The 22,663-nt window shown below is 37.7% G+C and overlaps 1 protein-coding gene across 1 annotated transcript in view; it reads right to left on the bottom strand.

Annotated features, from left to right (window-relative positions):
* Nucleotides 1-22,663, bottom strand: part of LOC132139722 (protein Niban 2-like) — a 28,683-nt gene that overhangs the window by 4,697 nt on the left and 1,323 nt on the right. Inside the window, exons 2-13 of the mRNA XM_059548300.1 lie at nucleotides 17,181-17,311; nucleotides 16,617-16,745; nucleotides 16,288-16,393; nucleotides 14,951-15,118; nucleotides 7,013-7,128; nucleotides 5,773-5,877; nucleotides 5,404-5,566; nucleotides 4,552-4,739; nucleotides 4,289-4,444; nucleotides 3,018-3,131; nucleotides 2,809-2,916; nucleotides 2,614-2,725 (exon numbers count right to left, since the gene is read on the bottom strand). Coding sequence (XP_059404283.1) covers nucleotides 2,614-2,725; nucleotides 2,809-2,916; nucleotides 3,018-3,131; nucleotides 4,289-4,444; nucleotides 4,552-4,739; nucleotides 5,404-5,566; nucleotides 5,773-5,877; nucleotides 7,013-7,128; nucleotides 14,951-15,118; nucleotides 16,288-16,393; nucleotides 16,617-16,745; nucleotides 17,181-17,311 — 1,596 coding nt within the window. The remainder of the gene's footprint in view (nucleotides 1-2,613; nucleotides 2,726-2,808; nucleotides 2,917-3,017; nucleotides 3,132-4,288; nucleotides 4,445-4,551; nucleotides 4,740-5,403; nucleotides 5,567-5,772; nucleotides 5,878-7,012; nucleotides 7,129-14,950; nucleotides 15,119-16,287; nucleotides 16,394-16,616; nucleotides 16,746-17,180; nucleotides 17,312-22,663) is intronic.

Genomic DNA, 22,663 nt, shown 5'->3' with positions numbered 1-22,663 from the left:
GTCCCGTGCGAGTTCCTTCATGGGATTTATCCATTGTGTTGCAGGGTTTATCAGGGCATCCGTTTGAGCTCTTGGAAACTGTACCGGATAAAATCCTGACTCTGAAGACACTTCTTCTCATGGCTTTATCCTCCCTCAAGAGAGTTGGGGATTTACAGGCTCTCTCTGTCTCACCCTCGTGCATGGAATTTGCACCGGGCTCTGTGAAGGTGTTGTTGCGACCAAGGCCTAATTATGTCCCTAAGGTCGCATCTAATCCCTTTCGCTTTCAGCAAGTGGTCCTGGAGGCTTTATCCCCTGCTGAGGCGGGGTCTGGAGATCTAAGTCTTTGCCCTGTGAGAGCTTTAAAGACTTATGTGGATCGTACAGCCCCATGGCGTGAGTCTGACCAGCTGTTTGTCTGTTTTGGACATAAGAATAAAGGCCATGCGGTTACAAAACAGCGCATGTCCCATTGGCTGGTGGAGGCAATATCTTTAGCCTATGAGGCGCGCAGACTCGCTTCGCCCTTAGGAGTTAAAGCTCATTCCATGAGAGCAGTGGCTTCTTCTCGGGCTTTTCTCAGTGGATCTTCTATGGATGATATGCTGCGGCAGGTTGATTCTCACAGAACACTTTTATCAAGTCTTACAGTCTGGATGTGAGGATGGCCCCTGGCTCCTGGGTTCTCTCCGCTTGAGCAGATGCTTCCTTGGATCCCAGCTATCAGGTACGTGAGGCGTTATGGTATAGCGTTCCCATAGCAGGTGACGTCACCGCAGCATCGAAGTGACCTATGAAAGGGAACATCTCGGTTACGTATGTAACCATGGTTCCCTGAATAGGGAACGAGATTCTGCAGTCCTGGCCGTGCCATACCTTGATAGCATTCTTCTTCAGTTCATGAAATCTGAGCGAAATGGCGCGCGGCACCCAAGTATACGATGCGTACGCATGCGTAGGGCTGTGCCAAGCGCTATTTGGCCAATAGGATTGGCGGGATGGTATAGGGCTTCAGACATTCGTCACACCGAGGGGTGTTCCCATAGCAGGTGACGTCACCGCAGCATCTCGTTCCCTATTCAGGGAACCATGGTTACATGCGTAACCGAGATGTTTCTCTTCATATACAAGACAATCCTGGGCAAGACACCACTCTATTTGTCATCTCTTCTCCATAACACCTATTACACAAGATCAAGTAATTTGATTAAATTAAGTACCCCTTCTACTTCTACTACTTTTGAACGTAATGCCTTCCGCTTTGCAGCAGTATATGACTGGAACATACTACAAATACCCTGAAACTTACATCTCTGATACCAATCTCCACCTTTAAGCAGAACCTCAAAAATTACATAGTTGACTCTTGTTCCTGCAGACAATCACGAATCATATGTATACACACATACTTAAGCACTTTACTGTTTTTCTTTTTCTTTGTTGTCTATCTTTTTTTATTTATTTGCTTGTTCTGTGTCATGTGTCTGACTAAGTACAGTTGTACAGTATGTGCCTAATTATTCCTGTAGCCTCTTGGCCAAGTCATGTTTGTAAATGAGAAGTGGTTCTCAAACAGTTTACCTGGATAAAGGAATAAAAAATAATAATAAATAAAGTCTGCATGGTTGAAATCCCCAGCTATGATGAGAAAAGCATCAGGGTGGGCTGTCTGCTGCTCACTGATGTGCTGGTACAGTTAATTTAGTGCATCGTTCCAGTTGCTGCTGTTCGGGGGAATGTAAACAGCAACGAGCAGTATTGCATTATATTCCCCCGGCAGATAAAACGGCCGGCACTTAATAATGAAACTCCACCAGGGGTGAGCAATGTTTGCAGATCACAACAGCATCACGGCACCATGCATCATTGATGTAAACACAAAGCCCGCCACCGCAGGTTTTTCCTCCCGTGACGAGAGCTCTGTCCACTCGATAGCACGTCAGCTGGTCGAGTTGAATAGTGCCGTCTGGAACGCTGTTGCTATGCCATGTTTCCGTGAACACAGAAACACAGCAGTCTCTTACAATCCTCTGAGCTGAACGTAGTAGTCGGATGTAGTCCAGATTATTGTCCAAAGAGCATACGTTAGCCAGTACGATGGTGGGGATAGCTGGCTTGTGTGGGTTAGCCATTAGCCTAGCCCGGATACCTCCACGATTACCCCTCTTCTGCTTCCTCATGGCGCTTGTGGCGCCTCCTCTGTGAGTGAGATGCAGTAGTGGGGGTCAGTGCTGGTGTAGGCCTCCGGAGCAGACCGAGGTTCTGCAGCTCTTCGGCCTGATTGGAGTGTAACTCTTAAAAATTGGTTCTGCCGATATCCAGCAGAAACTCACAGCTTTATGTGCGTTTAAAGACAAGTAGACATGATGAAGACATACAAAAAGACTGCCACTCACAAGACAAAAAACACGTAAACACTGTTCTGTCGGAAGCGAGAGAAGCCGCTGCGTGTGGACGCGCTGACATTGTAATAAATGATAAGAGTTTAGTAGAATGGCATTTTCTTTTGCAATAATCTGTTTTACTTGGATGCACATCACAATACATTACAGAAGAAAACATCTGGTTCTAAAACATCACAACTTTAAATGTTTCCTTCTTCTAGGTCTCATTCTTAGAAAGAAGTCTTACCCATCATTATGTCTTTCATGACTGTGTGCAGCACCACTTCTTCAAATATGTTTTCCACCAGAATGAAACGAGAGAAATCCTCAAAAATGAGCTCCTGGAAACGAGGGAGTTCCTGCAAAAACAACATAACTAAATATTTTCAGAGCAGTTTTAGATTGGATAATGCATTGTTGCTGTACCAGAGCCAAGACGTACAGTAGAGCATGATGGGGAGAGCTGTTTCAGCATGTAGGGGATGAATATCTGCAGAAGAGCCTCTCTGAAGAACTTCTTACGAACAGTGCTGCTGTCGTAGTCAAATTTCTGGACATCAAATTTTGAAAAACAGTGCAAATTTATAAATCTTAAACAAGGTTCTACTGGTTCAAAAAGATATGACAGGGAATATGGACGTTCTGTTTCACCTTGATGACACGATCAGTGCAGCCCTGGATGGTTTTACAGAGATCCTCCGCTTCCTGGTCCTCCAAACTCTGGTGCAGGAGCTGCTCAAATGTGTATACTGCATCATCCATTTGCTGCACAAAACAGATGGTTATATCCTTAAGGTTACAATACAATACACAAATTTTGCCCAGATTTTCAGCCCTCAATTTGCAGTCTGGAGGAGTCGACACTAGTTTCCAAAAGTCACTGCCAGTCTGTGGATTTTGGCCAGTCAGAGTTGACATTTCACAGAAAATTATGTCGTGTACAATGGGTACATACTACGTTTCTTTATTTATTTTTGCCTCAGATCATGATTCCATCCATTCTTGTTTGATATTCTGCATGTTTGATATTTTGAGCCGATTTTAGAGCACATATTGTTTTCATTTGGGGTTTTTTGTGTGCGTCTTCTAACAAGGCACAAGTTTTTTTTTTGTGTGTTTGTGGAACAATTTGAAAGTCTGGTAGTGTGTGATGCCAGGTTTTAAAATCTTTTGAAATTCACATAGTGTATTCCAGCCTCTAGTCAAAGTGTGACAGGATTCGTGTCTTAAATAGGAAATAGACAATGGACTGTTTCCACACATTTTAATCAATTTTGCCACAAGGGGGCATTTAACCACAAAAAAAGGATGGGAATAAGTTGAAGCAACATTTCACTCAATTCAAGTTCAGTCTTGTTTCCCCACTGCCTGGGCAAATCTGTCTCTGCTGTAAAAATGTATTTTATATAAAGTGCTTAAACATGATTATTCTATAATTATGATTTTCTCTTGTGCTCACAATCAGCAGACTATGATTATTCTATAATTATGATTTTCTCTTGTGCTCACAATCAGCAGTCACATACTAGTCTTTAAAACTGCAGCTATGTAATTTACTGACCAAAATGAGGTTTAACATCTCTACCACAACAGCACACACCTCCTCAGAGCAGACAGTTTCATTCACAACAAAACAACAAACCAAATCACAAGTGGCGCATAGACAAACACAAACTGCTCATTTTGCCCACAAAAGTACAACCCCCCCAACAGAGACATTTGTTTAATTCTTCAAACCAGCTGCAGTTTAATGAACCATCTTGATCACATAAACATAATAAAAATAGCTCAGATGCATAGTACATATTTGTACTTTGTTGTTAGTACCACTGTTTTAAAGTACTAGGCAGTATTGGTGGCTATTCGTTTATAAAATAAATTCTTCTGAGTTTGCTGCTGTTCATGGTTCAAAGTTGACTGACCTCTCGCATTAGGATTTGGGCTCTCTGGACAAACACAGAGGGGCTGGAAACGTCAAAGCGCTGCTGAAGACCCTCTAAACTCAAGGTCTCCATCTTCTCATAGCAGCTCTGCATCTTCACAGGATGGAAGGCTAGCATGGAGATCTTCTCCATGTGCTGGACACCAAAGGTAAAAGAGTTTAAGGTGTACTTAAGTCATGGTTCAAGCAACCTATTAGAAAACAAAGTGTAACCAGATGTCATGGTGGGGGGCTTTGCGTTACCTCCCCGAGTTTTTCCTTGTTGCCGTCATTGAGGAGGTTCTTGCTCATGTCTACCAGCTCTCTGAAGAACAAGTCTCGCACCTCAAAGAAGCCTCTGCTGGTGGGCTCCATCAGCGCATCCAGGATTGAGCTGATGTACGGCTGGATACTCACCTTCAGAAGCTTCTCTGCCTTGGGCAGCACAAGTGCTACAGACAGACAGAAAAATCCATTCAACTGCATAATAATGAAATGATAGGGATAAACGGATATTAAAATTCTGCCCGATACAATTAGCGCAAATTATTTTTATGTTATGGATGACACAATATTCTTAATACTGTAAATTGTAAAACTACTTTGTTTAAAAATAAAAAAAAATCAAATGAAAACCATACTGATTGATTAAAGGAAAAACATGTTAAATCAACATTAGAGTTCATAGCATTATAGTGTGAAGTACAGTATGAAAGATAATAAATGTTGTATTACAGTATGTACATAATTACATGTGCACAGCCACTAACATTCTGCTCTTAAAGGGTTAAATCTGTCATAATTATGTAAGTGTTAGATGATAATCGAAATATTACATTTAGCAGAAACTATTAAATATCAGGAATTGTCAGTTATTTCAGAAGAACAATTTTCTGTCATGTACTGTACGTCATCCTCATTCATCAATAACACTTAAGGCAAGCTGTCAAAAAGTGACATTTGTTGGCCGCCGTCTTTCACAATCCATTTTAGATTCACTAGAAACCTGATATGATCCGATGTCAGTTTTCCTCAGGTAAATGTTTTGTCAGTTTTGATTCCAGGTAAGTTACTTGACATCTGTGTGACTTGATAAAGATAAATGGAATAAATTACCTCTTATTTTGCTGCTCACGTGTTCTTTGGAAGTTATGATCTGGTCCATGTCGGTGCGGATGGTGGTTTCCAGAGGGGGGCGACCTGCTTCACAGCTCTGCACTATTGCTTCATACTGCGCCCCAGTCTGGCTCTGAACCAGCCCATACACTGCATCTGATATCTGGCCAAAAATGAAACAGAAACCACTGTAATACATTCAAGTTGTTTTGAAAATGCTTTTGGGCTATAGCCACATTGTACAGTAAAGCTCTGACCCACATATTATACTCGGTTGTAAAAAAACAAAACAAAAACAACAACAACAAAAAAGAGAACCTGGCAGATTCCATGCAGGACTAGTACATATAAAAAAAAAAAAAAATGTACCAGAATCCAATTCCTCTGTCTCTCATGCATCTTGCCCTTCAGTTTGGGGGTGATGAGGGGTCTCATCTCAGGAAGGAGTCTCTCCATGACAAGGTTGGCGAGGATCTGGGAAGACAATCATAAAACTGAATAGGTGTGATGAAAGAACAACACTTTAACGTGCCTTTATTAAAATCAACATTAATTATGGAAAATCATAAAGTTCTAATACACTGTGTGTGTTTAAGTGACACTGTATTCAGATCACATAGGCTTGGAGGGCACTTTAACTCAGATATAACAGGAAACCTGGCCTGCCTGGAGCAGCTTACAATTTTACTATTGCCATACTGGTCTCTGGATGCTGATCATATATCATTAAACTAGTTAAAGTGACATCCTTCCAAAGCCTACAGGACTTTTGTTACTGTACTACAAACCTGTGTAAGCTTAACCTCTATTATTCATCTAGAAATATTGTCAACATGGTTTTAGAGTCACAAGTTACGAGAGGACACACTCCTAAGACTTTCACATGATGTCTCTCTTTTTATCCATTTCGCTAGTTACAGAGAGAAAACAATGCTGTTAAAGAACTCCGCTAAAAAGCAAAATAATACTACCATGAAATATTATATTTCTTAGCTTTATACTTCCAAGATACTTCTTTATCAGATTATTTTATAAAGCTGGTTAATTGGCTACCTTATAACCAAAAGTATAAATGATTAAATTGCTAGTTCCAATTCACAATGACAAAAGATTTCCCCATAATTCAAGGTCAGATTCCACTAATAAGATCTATGTTTGAGTTCTTCACTTATTGTGTTGTTTGTATAAATGTTAATCTGACTTAAAATCTTATTTTATTAAATACATCTGATGGATAACTATAAACCCCCACTCTACCAGGAATACCAACTTCTCTTTTTCTGATGCCACAAAACCTTTCTACAGGGACACCATGATTTGAAACGGGTCACTTCCTTTGAATCAATTTAGCTCTGACCTTCATCTGTCTTCGATTAGAACCCAAACAATTGCTGCGTGACTTCCTTTCACCTCCCTACGCAGTGCCAACCAACAACACAATTTTTTTTTTATTTACTGTAGATGTATCGTACTGTTATTGATTCTAGGGCCACTAGACATGCAATCAGGTATCACATATACATATATATACACATACATATATATATATAAAAAAAATTGTATCTAACAAGAGCTGCCCAAGATACATAAAAATATGTGAGTGTTTTACCTGTGGAGGCGTCCCACACATCATGCCCCAGGTGCCATAGTCGCCATGGGTCTGCCGATAGAGTCGCACTGCATCTGTGAATGCGGGGGTCTGGACTTTACAGTCCTCAGACAGTCCTGAGCAAGAGAACAGGACTTTATCATCATCATCATATGCAAGCAAGTAACAACTTTTGCTATTTTTAACAAATAATCAAGAATCAAAAACCATTAGATGTTAATTTCTAATGTCATCATAACATGACACAGTTCCTTTCCATTTAGAGAAGTGAAAATACCAGGTGACAAAAAATGAAAGAGGTGTCATCTTTATTATACACCCACAGACACGTCTCACAATCAGATTATTCAATCAAACCAAAGACAGACTTCAATCTGTTTTGGTCACCGTGGTAAACAGGAAGCATTGCGTCATCAGTTACCATGGTAATTCCCTAAACAATGCCATAGTTACCACAGTATACTGATGAGTCATAGGGGAATGATCTAGCTGATCTAGCTAGTTCAGTACTCTTGACTACATGCTTCACATCTGCATGTCAGTTATGACAACATTTTAAAAGCCCACATATTGTCAAATCCTCCTGGTACATACAGTACGCATGCATGAGTGCCTGAACCCTCACAAAGAGAGGAAGTTCGAGCAGGCTGGGTGTGGGGGGCTGGAGGAGAACAGGCAGGAAGTCCAGCACTCCACATCAGCACAGCTTGACGCCTTTGTGAATACATGCACACATGGGCAAGTGTGTTTATGAACAGGTGCGGAGAGAACCAGAGAGTGTTAGGAGAAAACAAGAGTTATGGGTCGTTCATTCTGGTGACCCATTTATTATTATGCTAGTAAAATTATAAAATAAATGCACATAGATAAGTATATTCATGAAACACATGGGAAGAGCTGGTGAGGTGTACGCAAAAACAAGAAAACGTATTTTGGGTTACTTATTCTGTCAGAATAGAATAAAATAATAAAAAAAAAAACATTTATTAACATATAGCTTAACATCTGGGCAGAGCCCAAGAAGTGTTATGCAGAAATTAGAGAATGAGCTTAACGCGTCGCTTATTCTGGTGCAATCACTGTAAAAGCAACTGATCTCAATTCAGTCCAAAAACACCAAATGATTAAAATACAAGGAGAGAAAAATGAGGATCTTCTGTAAAGAAAAAATAAATAAAATCCTCGCTTCACACTATGCCCTAATAACCTCTTTGAGACCAATGAGCGGATTAATACAGTCACAGTGCACAACATGAGACATGGTCAGATAACACCAGGGCAAGTTTTGAGATTTCACATTTTTATCCCTTTCAGTCATAATGTAACTAAATACTTGCAAATTCAAATTATTCTGACTATTTCTACATATTTGTGTAGTTTCTGTCAGATTGTCAATCTAGGGCCTTTACAATGCATTCAATAGGCTTTCAAAAGAGCAACTTTGTGTCTGGACACTGAAGAGGTTTTAAACCACCTGGACTTAATTCATTAACATGACTGTAAACCGGTTCAGTTGCCTAATAAAACGTTCTTCCAAGACTGACATGAGCCATACACATTATAAAGCTTTGTGAGACTTGAGCAGTCTAGCAACTTTGTGTAGGCCATTTCACGGCCATAAATAACAATTTTCCCCAAAGTAAGGTTTGTGAGCTGCACAGAAGCCGTTTTACTACTCTTTAGACATTAAAAGAATAGTTCACCCAAAAACAAAAACTTACTGAAAATGTATCCACCCTCAGGCAATCCAAAATGTAAATAATTTTGCTTCATCAAACAGATTTGTAGAAATTAAGCATCGCATCACTTGTTCATAAATAGTTCCTCTGCAGTGAATGGGTGCCGTCAGAATGAGAGTTCAAACAGCTGATAAAAACAATCCACAAATAATCCACATGACATCAGTCCATCAATTAACGTCTTTGTGAAGTGAAAAGTTGCGTGTTTGTAAGAAAGAAATCCATCATTAAGGAGTTTAACTTTAAACCGTCACATAAGACTAAAAAGTCTATAATCCATAACACTTCCTCCCGTGAAAAAGTCCCTCCCCTGTCGTGCTCTCACATCCAAATCCACAGACGTGTTTGTTCAGAACTCTTATGGTGCTCGATCTGTGACGACTTCAGATGAAACAACTTTTTCACTAACACACAGCTTTCCCTCCACAAGACATTAATTGATGGAGTAGTTTTGTTTTGTAATCAGCACTCATTCTGATGGCACCCATTCACTGCAAAGGTCTGGAGGATCTAATGATGAACAAGAGAAATATCCTAGTGCCAAATTTCTCCAAATCTGTTTCGATGAAGAAAAACTCATCTACATTTTGGACGGCCTGAGGATAAGTACATTACAGCAAATTTTCATTTAAGGGTGGACTATTCCTTTAAAGCCTTTCTCAACCAAGCCAAAAATCACATAGGGAAGAGCAGACAAACAAAACATGGACACTATGGTTAAATGAATTGCTGTTGCATTCCAGACTTTACTTGGCCACCAGTATTGCTCATGACACACGGGGCTACAGAACTCAACAAGCCAGGATACTTACAGCAAAGTCTAATATAGTACAGTAAAAATGCACTGGTTGCTCTAACAGCCTTGTGATAAACTGATCTTAAACATTCTACATGTAAATGATGCATTTCCAAAAACATGCTGTGGCTTGTCATGATCCAGTCCTGATTTACAGTAACTGTTCATACACGCTTGGGTTTACTTCTCTGGGCATCCAGTCACAGAATAACACCATCCTATTGGATCACTGCATGTTCTTGGATCCTAGCGTCTGGACACATTTTAGGACACAGATGAGCAGTTTTAAGCAATTTATTATATTAATTTACACATCACATTTAGCTCTTTATACAGAAGTACAATTTGAACCAACACAGCTCTGACACAATGCTTGCCACAAACATATCGAGAACATGTGTCTGGCTCATGTTTTCAGTTTAGATGCTTTAATTCTCAGCAGATGTTGTGACAAATAATTTCAAAGTATCCTATGAAATAAAGGACTTCTGTTAGAGTCATCTAAAATAAAGAAAGAGACCTTATTCTTCCTAACTACATTAATTTTTTTATAAACTCAGTAAAAATACAAGATTTATTTTCATCATCTTGTCACATTTCATTTGAACTGCAAACTCACATACACAACTTGAATTAAATAAGATTTTGGTTTGGCAAAGAAGATTTAACAGCTATGCTCAAAGTGCTGCAGGAAACAATGTCATCCACAAGCTCACAAAATAATGACACTGTACCAGGATAGTACTAAACATAATTACAGTACTTACATAATGAATGTGTGAATTTGCCAGGTAAAAGGGAAGGGCAATTATATCAGTGGTCAAATTATGAATAACAGTATATTACGAATCACTCAAACCTACACTCCTTCTGCAGGGTTTGCCTTAAACTACCATGGTGACCAGGTACATACTCACAGAAACAACATTTTTTCAACCGATGAATCAAACCAAAGTTACACAACACTACTAGGGCTGCAACTAACGATTATTTTGATAATCGATTAATCTGTCGATTATTTTTACGATTAATCGGTTTATGTACTTATATTTTAGTTTTTCCCATTTTTTCCCCAAGTAAATTATTAATAAATGGTCTTTATCATTCAGCATAGATTTAAGAGATTTTAACCATTTTGCACTGTCATATCCTCATCAAAAATATACCTGGAGTTGTTTTATTGTGTTAGTAATCCTTTGTCGAACTCTTCTGCAATCAGAACACTGACCCATACTCTGGCAAATTTCACAAGGAGATTTCAAATAATGTTTTCACCATGGCAGTCCTTAGAGCTCCTAAAGTAGTTTAACATCCCGAACAAAGCTTATTAAGGAATCTTTCAGAACATATTTTCACGAAGAATAAGGATAAAACAGAATAAAATTGCAGTGCATTGTATTTTATTATATACTGGGAAAAAGCTTTATAGCTTTTGCTGTGAAATTGTAAACAATCCTTCAAAAAAAGTGCCAATGGCATGAAACCTGAATGGAACTCACAATTTAAAGTAAAATCCATCAGAAGGTTGTCCAGAAAAAAAAAATAGGACACACACAAAAAACCTGCTGTGTGAAAAAGAGCAGTGAATAATACTTAGAAAAAAAAGTGCATTTCAAATATCTACATTTACCTCTCTCATTCAGTCATAATTAGGCTGCACGACTGAATTTTGAACTGGTAAACGACAAACTGATCACAGAACATGTTTGTAAAACTTTAAATGTTAACTGTTAAAAAGCAATGTTATCAGCTTTTACGACTAAACATTTGCAAACAACATTGTACTGGAGAATCTGCACAAATGAAAGTCTTAGGGGCCGTTCACAAATCGCGCCTAAAAACGCGTGGAAAACGCTAGGCGCACCGCTTTCTCCTTCTTTCCAAAGCGCTCGCGCAGAAGCGCCCCTGAGACGTCTGCCTTTGATAAGCAACCATGACGTGCCCTCTCCTTGAAGATGCGGAAATTTCAGCAAAGGATAAATGGATTTGCAGCTCAAAAATCGCTTGCAGTAGCTCTGCTACTAAATTTATTTCAAAATGGAAATCCATATACAACTATGATCAGCTGTTCCTTTCATCTTGACTGAGCTTTTAACGTTGTTACGGGAAAGGATGAAGCTGATTGGTTAGTTCTTGTCACATGACCCGCGGTGCGGTTGCTGCATTCTGAAAAGTTGAAATGTTTTTAACTCGATGCGGTGCGGTGTTGGAAATAACGAACTTGAGCGCGCAAAAGACGCGATATGTGAACGTCCCCTTAAACAGTGCAGTAGTGCAGAGTTTACAGGTTACTCTTCTTTTTTTAAAGGCTCAATGTAAAGTACTCCCACATCACGCTGAATGCTGCAGACATAGACATCATATGATGTCTATGGCTGCAGAGACGCTGTTCGGGAAGCACGTGACATAAAACAAGGCCAGCTATTGGCTATTCGCTACTTCTCCTGTTGTACTGGCTGAGTAAAACCTCCGGTGGCTCATTACTGCCACACTTTGGTCACCGCAGATTTGAAATATGCACGAAATGAGCCGCTTACGGCAAATAAAAGTTATTTAGCAACGAATCGATGACTAAATTAATTGACAACTATTTTAATAATCGATTTTAATCGATTAAATCGATTCGTTGTTTCAGCTCTAAACACTACAAAGAGTGTTTGTTCTGCTGCTAAAAGCAATCAATACAGATACTGAACAGTTTAAGCATTGCGTTTTCTTGTCATGTCAAAATGGTCACGGTCATCCCTCTGGAAGTGCAGTCTCCACTAAGAGCTAACCTTCTTATTAAACCGCAAGAATAGAAAATGTCAGTCAAACATATTTTAAATATGTCAGGGAACATCTTAAACAGACTAATGAATAGCAAATAACTTAACCAGAACTAACCATCCCTTATTTGGGAAAAAAGGCACTGCAGATGTGCTTGCATTCAGAACATACTACACGCAGCAGGGATTTGGCATACTCTAACACACACACACACTTTTAGATGGCCACCTTAATACCCCAGGGGACATTACTGCCCTCGCCGCAAGTGTGCATCCCCTCTCGGCAGCCTCCCATCCAAACTGAATTATGGGTACACAGCCCCAGCTGTGACCACTCTAGAATCTGAACTACAGTGGAGAGAAAAAAACTCATCGAAGCCATCGTAAGATGTCTATGAGACATAGAGAACCTCACACCCAACAATTAGAATACCTTTAGTATAATTAGACTGAATTTTAATCACATCAATTAGTGTCAAGACCATCAGACTTCTCTCCCATGCCCATTGGGTAGGCTAAAAAAATGGCAGTGAATTTAATGATAAAAGACTATAAAATGCTACAGTAAAAACCTGTTAAAATGGATAATGGTAAATTCCCCTTCTATATACAGTAAAAAACAGTTAAATGACATTCCCAGAATTCCCTGCATTACATTTAATATTTTATGTTTTTTTGGTTGAAATAACTAGGTTTCTTAGTTGTTTCTTATCGGTTTTGTATATAAGGGTTGTGCGTTACACCTAATGTTGTTAAATGAATGTTTATGCATTATTTCAGTTTCATGTGTGTTACCGTGATGGTGATTAGTGTTTGTGTGAATGACACTGTGCACCTTCTATACATGTCATTTAAAAACTGCTTTTGATGGGCTTTGGTTCATTATGTTACTCATCACCACCTGCATTTGGTGGTTATCAGTGTATACAAAGGTACAAAACAGATTTCAGTACTTCAGTAGGGTGGTATATTAACATTAGATCAGGTAATGAAATTATGGTATTTAACTGTAAATTTAAGTTAAAACCATAAAACCTAAAATGTTGCTACTATATTTTTTACAGTAAAATTCCAGCAACCCTAGCTGCCATTTTCTTTTCTTTTTTTTTTTCTTTTTTTTTTACAGTAAATTTATTTTTTACAGTGTATATACACCGTAAGAAGGCCATAGTGGGACCCCCTCAACACTGCTTCCTTTGAAAACCACCCTATACTCCAAAAAAAAGTTTTAAATTTTTTTCATTCCAGCAAACTATAAGTTACTTTACCATATTACATTTTTTAAAGGTGAAAACAGTAAATTAACATATTTCAGACGTTCCTGTGTGACATCAAATATGATTATATTTTGTATAAATAATTTAGTTTCTTCTTATTTTTGAGTTATGTACAATATGGTGTTATTTAGTGTTACACTTTCTGCTATTTAGTTAATGCATTATTTTAGTGTCATGTGTGTTACCCTGATGGTTGCCAATGTAAAATTTCATGTTTTATGGACAGGCCATTTATGACAACTTTTCATAGGTGGCTTTGTACCACTTGTATTATCATGGTGGTTACTGGTACGTTTTAAAGAGCAGCTTGGAATATTAAGATTATATCATTTAAATGTATAATGGTTACAGGTTGTAATATACAAGCACCAATGCCATCCCACAATAGTGAAAACATTGGCATAGTATTGTATTTATTTATTTATTTATTTATTTGGTTAATTTCTTCCCCCATAAATTGAACGGGGTCATTTTCAAGAGTGTATAATATCAAGCAAAACCATATGAAGGGCCCACCAAGCAGGTGACATAACCATAAGTTGGGACAAGATCTTAACACAGGCTTCAATAGACAAGTATACTCTTGTTTGAGCGTCCTGACAAACAACATATCAAGTAAACTAACAGTGAAAGAGCGAAACTCTCAGTAACAATGAACTTTCTGATAGCCTTAGGCATGGTGTAACTATATTTACATGAGCAAATACTTGTCTAAGAATTGTAAACATACAAAAATTGAAGCATATAGTCAAGAATGTGTTTTTTATTTTTTTTGCGCAATACATGCAGTATGTCTAGCCTGGAAATTGAATTTGACTAGAATTATTCAACAAATAAAACAGCAGCTTGAATCGCATTTTATTTAATTGGCATATACAAAACACAGAAAGTGACATTTATAGTAAAATGCTATAATTTCTGCTAATTATATAAAGTTAAAGAAGCTCTACAAAATAAACATATAGCTCATACAGCTCACACACAGAGAATGAATAACAGCACAGATTAAAAAACTCCAGATTTCCATTTTTTTTTTTTTTTTACAGCCTTGAGCGGTAAAATTCTTTCTATTATCAAACAAGCCAAATGAAAGCCATCAACCATGCCAAGCGTTCCGCTCGAGTTTCCTTTTTGATAAAGTGATGTCCAAAAGAGCTGATTTATGAAATAACACATCAGTTATTCTAGCAAGTCTGAAACTGGTTTATCCTCACAAACAACAAAATAACAATAACCGTAATTAAAGAAGATTACCTGAAGTAATGTGCCATGCTTTAAATAGGAGTCTGGGTTTTTAAGAGACAGAGGGGAGAGTGGACACAAGGATGGCTGTTTTTAACAACAGGGTTAAGACTCACCATTGCTGGTGTGCCGGACACAGTCTTGAAAGACAGCGTTCCACTTTTGCTGCTCCTTCTCAGTCACCATGCAGAAATAGTAGTGGCGAGCATAAGGATGCCAGAGAATGAGGGGAAACTGCGTCGCACATTTCAGGAATGGAGAAGTGCCAACTTTAGCTTTTACACCTGCAAAACGCATGTTGCATGATTCCATATTCTATTAAAAGTGGCCATATGAGAAGATTTCCAGTCATCATGATTACAGCTGCACAACATACAAAGATCACAGCCCATTACTTCACATTCCATTTCATCATTTATTATCTAGACTCTGACTCAACTCTATATTTATTTCAAAGAAAGGCTGCAAGTTCAATACAAAAAAAAAGTTTTTAGTTACAGCAAGGCACAGGTAATAAATACATATGGTTTTAAATGTCATAACCACATGACTTATACATTATACATGTTCACATGAGTCTTGTGTGATTGAATCCTTTACTGACCTTAACTGTAAAGTAATCTATTCTTTTAGCTTTGCTGCCGTGATGACATAACCTTAGTAAAACCGATCAGCCAGTAACTTTTGCTTAGTTTTATAGAGTTTAACTTTCCTTTGGGAAAATTCCTTAAAGAGTTAGTTCACCCAAAATAAAAATTAGGCTGTTTTACTCACCCTCAAGTCATCCTAGCTGTATATGGCTTTTTTCTTTCAGACAAATCCAGTAGGAGTTAAATAAAAAAATCGTCTTTGATCTTTCAGTGTGTTTAGTGCATTAGTCTAAAAGAAGTTCATTAAAAAGCACCCATCCATAAAAATAAAAAAGTGTCTCACACAGCTCCGGAGGGTGAACAAAGGCCATCTGTAGCGAATCGATGCAATTTTGTCTTTCTTTTAATACACTCATTACCTGTTTGACCTCATACGTCATGCTCCTGGAGCTTCTTCTGTGTACAACTGTTGGTGCAAGCTACATTAAAGTGATTATTATGTTTTGAATCTGGATATTTTTCTTACAAAATTGCATCGATTCGCTACAGATGGCCTTTGTTCACCCTCTGGAGCCGTGGGAGACATATTTTGTTTTTATGGATGGGTGCTTTTTATTTAACTTATTTTGGACTAATGCACCCACTGAGTGTATTTAAACAGACTGAGAGATCATACAATTTTTTATATATAACTACGACTGGATTCGTCTGAAAGAAGAAAGTCATATACACCAAAGATGCCTCTGGGGTGTGAAAACAGACCAATTTTCATTTTTGGGTGAACTAACCCTTTAAGAATTTGCTTCCTCCCTGAAGTTTTCCCATCTTTCTTTTTCATTTTCCTCTCACTTCTTTAGACTGACCTGGTAGGCTGGTGTTAAGGAGTTCAAGATATTCCTCCATAGATGTCAGGACCCTGTAGCCAGCACAGTTAATGGTGCCTTTAGGATGCAGCCCTCTGTCGTGGGCCTACATTAGAAACAGATAAAGTATAAAGAAAGCAGTTTTAATTCAAATGAATTAAAGAATGACTACAAAAATAAAAAATATTTAATAAATGCATTTTATTTAAACTTCTGGACTCACCAAACAGTTCATGGTGCCTTTAAAATAATCGATTATCAGCCAATTCCAATTTTTTTATTTGACTACTACTGAAGAGTGATTAATTTTCTTTTAATACACTCATTACCTGTTTGTTTTCATAATAGTTGATGTTGTAGGAGTCAGGAATAAAGAGAAAACGATTCCTCCATTTTTTGTTCTCTTCGAGATACTGGAATAAAGCCCCTGAGAAGATGGATTTATTCTTTAGGGGAACCTAAGAATCACAAGAATTGAAGGGTTGTTCAGGTCCGGTTTAAGCAGAGACAGAGAGAAACAGTTGTCCCTCTATTTTCAGTAAGGACCCAGCACCTAATTATACATTACATAAAGAGATGTTAGGACTGGAAGTGCTTAATTTGTGTTTTCTTTGCCCACCCAGTGTGTTTGTCTACAGACACACCCCCACCACCACGGACGAATGAAAGTGTTCAAACTGCTCCTCTTTAAAGGGTCATACTGTGATGACAATACTACATATTTCAAAAAAACTAAGTGTGTTCAAACATAGCAATTATCCCCAAATCGAATCTGCCATCTGACATCACAGACCATCAGTCCTATGAGAAATGACCCTGATTTTATTTGTTTCATGTGCACCTTTAAAAAAAGACAAGCAGAGCTGAAAAAAAGGAATAGAAAAGGGCTTTACCTTTCGGTGCAGGAGCTGATTCTGAGGGCCTCCTCCACCCTCAATGTCATAGCGCATCTTGTTAAAGAGAGCAACCGCATACTGCTGTTCATATAGAAGACCAAACTCTCCCATCAGCTCCCCTGTCCGTGCTAACACACACACACACACACACACAATTAACGAATATACATATAACTAAAAAAAACAGCATGCTTATTATATACAGTATTATATTACAGGTAAGTTAGACTTAATGTCTTATGTATATAGAATGTTTTCATTTTCTAAAAATGTATATAGAATGTTTTCATTTTCTAAAAATGTATATAGAATGTTTTCATTTTCTAAAAATTAATATCATTGTTGACTGGTCCATTAGTTAGCAAAAATACACTTTAATGGGCATTAAACATTAACAGCAATTCACACAGAGCTCTGTGTATCTGATCCAAAAACGAGATTCCAACGTTTGAGCTTCACTGCCTTGTCCTTCACATGCATGTAAAAAGATCAACACTGCAGCTGGCACAAGAACAAAGGCAGTTTCATTATCGACTGCTTTCTGGTGGGATGTTTTCCAAATGACTATGTAGGGCTTGTTGTAAAATTTTGTAGGCATTCAGTCTCTTGGAAACGTTTAGGGCAAGAGAACAAAAAAACAACAACATTACTGTCTGTTTGCTTACAATGTGAAGATGTCATTAAATTAGAGAGGAGCATGGAAAATAAAGAATTTAGAGATGGTCAAAGAAAGACATAAAACTTAGTTATCTAATTTTACTTAAATGTCCATTGTGGTTAGACTTAAGGTCAGTGAATCGCCTGCACATTAAAAATAACTCCAGTTCATTCAATAAACACTACGGGATATTTCAAGGTTATATATGATTTTTATGACTGATAAAAAACCAGTTTAATACTCAAACAAGGTTAAAGGTGAGACTCAAACAAATCAGATCCATACAGCTAAATGCTCAAGTTCAATATAATCATTAACAAAAGTTACAAGGGTTACGTAGCAAGTGTTTTTTTATTTTTATTATTATTATTATTATTATTATTATTATTATTAGAGAATAAATAAAAAGATATCAAAATAGAATAGAAAAGTAAGTTTTTTCCCCCAGCAAATTATAAACCGACCTGACATATACTATAGCATTTACATACTGTATTTCAGTCTGCCAAGTCAAATGCTTAAAGGAATTCCCTAAAAAGGTTCCCTCTCAACACATGCGTATGGTCTTCACTGCAGAAATTAAAAGTCTGGAGCTCCGATTATGATTTCTCCTGACCTACACTCAATCAATCATATTTGCCGCATAAAGCCAGAATATGTAATTAAATGAACTGCTAAAGCCATTAGGCAGTTGTGCAGGCAGTGCTTAAAGGGGAATGTGAAAAGGGAGACAAGGAGGCTGAGAATAAGGTCACCCTGACCATCTGCATTGTCTTAAAAAGGTACCATATTAGAGGCGATGGGAAATAAATGCTTGCCAAGGAAGCCATGAAATGTACTGCTATCAAATGAAGTACTAAAATATAAAATTAAAAATGACAAAAGCACATAGCAAAATTACTAAAAATGAGAGTAAAACAAAGAAAGAAAAATGAAAATATTAAAATAAAATCCCATTCAATTTTTTTTTTATAAATACTATAATTTGTAATATTTATATATAGAGCGTTTCTGGGTAATCAAAGCACTTTACATGGATACTAAAATGGTCCATAAATAATACAGCAATATCTATTTGCATTATATGTGTTGTCTGCATTGTGTTTTAGCATCTGACTCTGAATGGTAACAGTGAAGACATTCACAAATTAGATTAGTCTTGATTCTGGAAGTATTTTCCCCAATTCATTTTCTCCATTGGGAATTTTATTAAGAGATCCTCAGTTAAACCATAAACACAACTCCAGGACAAATCACAAAACTACAACAATATTTGATTAATGAATGTTTCTCATTTCTCTAATAACCTGTCTGATTATTAAGGACACTGCCCGTTTCAGGATTATGGGTAATGTAGTTTGGCTAACAGCTATTATACATGTACAGAGAGTGATGGTGGGAACAGAGCTGACTGTAAGGGCTGGGCATGACTGTTTGCACACATCAATCTTTTATAAACATCCTTAGGCAGATCCCAAATGATCCGCTGCCATGCCAAATCATTCCAAATCATTCACACTAACACAAAATTTCACAATCCATGTCACAAGTCCAATAAACGAAGCTTGATTTTCTCAGTAACTGATTTCGACACTAAAAAGAACATCCCAGTAATGTGCATGGAGCTGGTGGCGGGAATTAAATCTGGCCAAGCTCTGCTTTGGTAATGTGGAGGCTTCTTTGGAATGTGTCCATGTCAGAGTAGATGTAGTGAAAGCTCTCGAGAGGGAAATCTGGGAGCTCAGATTGTGGTACTGACAATGAGAACATGGTCTGAAGGAGAAAGTTAATATGACAAATGAATCTCTCCAGGCCTGGAAATTCCAAGTTGTCCATGACTATGGGAAATCTGCAGCACATACTCTGCTATATGATGCATGGAACGATTTCACATATTACCGTACATTTAAAAATGCTTTTACAAATGGAGAAAAAAAGTTCTAACAGGACATTTGTTTAAAAAGTTTGATGAAGACAATGGTTATGAACGGGTCTGGAAGAAACCACAAGATAGAGGGCATGTGTATGTTCATGTGAATCTCTAAGGCTGAGAGCGTTTGTGTATGTGCCGATTGTTTATGAGTCACTCACTGAATGGGTCTCATGTGATACTTGGTGCCACTCCTTGTTCCTTTTTAATTTCATTACAAGCTCATGAGCAAATCAAATTAGCATTACTGTATCACAGCCACTTCAAAGAGAGACTTCGAGGCCTCACTCTGAAAATACTGCTTGCAATTCATTAGCTAACGAAACTATAAACTAGAACACAGAGCCACTAAATTACACTTATACAGTGCAATCAGGAATGTCTTTGTAAGGATTAAGACTGCATCTTTCTTTTGTTGCAATCTTACAAACATAGCAAACATGTCTGCTGGAGTCATTCAGGCTTATCTAGCTGAGCTCACAGCAGGAAATCCTAAAACACTTGGATCTTTTGATTCTTTGAAGAAGAGCATGATCATGGATCAACCAGTGTTATACCGAAATTCTTGATTTTGATTGGTTGATTTACCAAGGATAATTTTCTATAATTGCACAGCAATGAGTAGTTTCAGGTTAGTTGAAAGTATTCTACTTGCAGATCACTACATTCTTTAATGAACACTTCTAAAGTAGTAACAGTGGTTTGGGATGTGCCTAAGCCAGACTGACCAACAATTCCACTGGCCCTGCCAAAAATTCAATAGCCATTGTGCATTTTTCTCAAAAGCTTTTTTTGTTTAAAAGAGGTCTTTTATGCTCACCAAGGCTGCATTTATTTGATCAAAAATACAGTAACTGTAACATTTTCCATTCATTTTCTTTGTTAGATGTGGAACAGCTGTTGGCAGAACGCTGAACTATTGAAAGTTTAATGCACATAACTCTTCATGTCATGGCTAAATAACCATCTTGGGTGCAGTGAATTTCTAAAACAGTCTGAAGTCAATTATTTCAACAAGATGTGCTCCTCGTCTAATTTAGAAAACATCGCAGTAAGAATTCTAACAAATGGGTTTTGAATTGGAATTTGACAGCATAAACAATTTTCGATAAATGATATTGTTTGATTACAGTACTGGTCAAGAAGTGAGCTTTCGAATTCCTGGAATTTATGGGAATACTGTCAGGGATTAAGTACATCTGATATAAAATCTGACAAAGGGGGAATTTGGAAATTGTTAGACGCCAGGCTAGAGAATGGAGCAGCAATGCCATACAGCGTCTTAGTTTAAAAAGTAAAATAAATTATAGGACAATAATTTGGTATACATTATGATCATACTGCTGTGTTTTTGGTGATCTGTTGTTACAGTAAGTAAAGTAATCCAGGATGTGATTTACAAGCATGCTTTCCTTATCATCCGTTTTAATTGTCCTGAGAGCCTCATTGGTGATGAGTCCATCATTGAGCAAGCCTGATGTTTGTCGTGGAAAATTCCTATTTAAACACTGGCTGATGGATACACATAAACCCTTGAGCAAAAATCGAATTCTGAAGAATAAAAATACGACAACCTAAGAAGCAAAATCTGTGTTTCTTGTTTTCCCACAGTGACACTGACATTCCAGCTAGATGATTCTTCAGACTAATACCAAACTCACTCCCATTTTTGCCTCAGTTCTGTGGATGACTACAAATTTTAACTTGAGAAAAGGATGAGTTAGCATTAGCAATATGAGAGAGGCTACACACACACACACACACACACACACACTATAGGAAGTGAATGGATTGTGTACTGACTTCACTATAAAGCTCTATAACAAACATACTGTTTTAGAACATTTCCACACAATTATTGTCCTACGGCTTCCCCAGTAACACCCTTCCATGAATATTCCATAAAAGCATTTCCTACAAGAACCCCCCCACACCACCACCACCAGCTATTCAAAACAGTGGTGTGGGGGTGTCATTTTACTTCCCAAACTCAGACATCACCATCTCCTCAACATGGAAGGTTTGACCCAAAAACATGCTTCAACAAACATAAAAATAACATAATACTAGAAGATGAAAAGTAAAATCAACATGTGCAGCTACTAAAGTGGTCAAGCATGAGAAGATATGAAACAGGAAGTGCTGAGGTCATTTTATTCTCCCCCCACTATTTTGAGAAAATGACTTCATTCATTCTAAACTGCAGGAAGAAAAAAGAGGAGGAAAAAAACAACTTTTTCAGACTTTTCAGAGTAGGGAACTGCTTTACTGACAAGAAAAAGGTGAGGCCATACAGTTAACAACACACAACAGCCTACTGTAGATGTTTCATATTGTCTGACAAGCAGACTGTGATGCAGGTAGATTCTCCCAAAGTCCCACACATTTTTACAGAACCTGAAAAATTCAGTCAGTCACACCAGCTATGAATTAGCCATGAGAGCATACATGGCCTTCGGAACAGAGGTTATCTGAATGTTGAGTATGACAGATCACCCAGACAGCCTCCTTACTGCTGTTAGCATGCATTCATGAGATTCCATACCTGATATGTGCTTTCTCTTAAAATGTGCAAAGTGGAAAGTTAACAGTTCTCTCTTGCACTTCTCAAATCAATCTCAGTATGAACTTTATCAAATGAGACTGAAAGCGATCATCTTGAAGTAAAACATTATTTACAGTACATCATTCTTACAATGCTTCAAAAATAAAAGAAGCAAAAACTGTGCTTTTTGTTTTTGCACAGTGACACTCCAGACAGATCATTTTCCAGACTAACTAAATCAACAAATAAAAGACAATTAATATTATTATTTAAGTTTAGTTTGAAAAGCTTTTTTTCTCTCCAGTAGTTATAAGTAAAAGGGAAGTTCAAAAGGGTCAGAAATTAAT

This window comes from Carassius carassius, chromosome 4 (genome assembly GCF_963082965.1).
Source record: "Carassius carassius chromosome 4, fCarCar2.1, whole genome shotgun sequence".
NCBI lineage: Eukaryota > Metazoa > Chordata > Actinopteri > Cypriniformes > Cyprinidae > Carassius > Carassius carassius.
The sequence above is the reverse complement of the archived record's forward strand: the minus strand, read 5'-3'. Positions and strand labels throughout refer to the sequence as shown.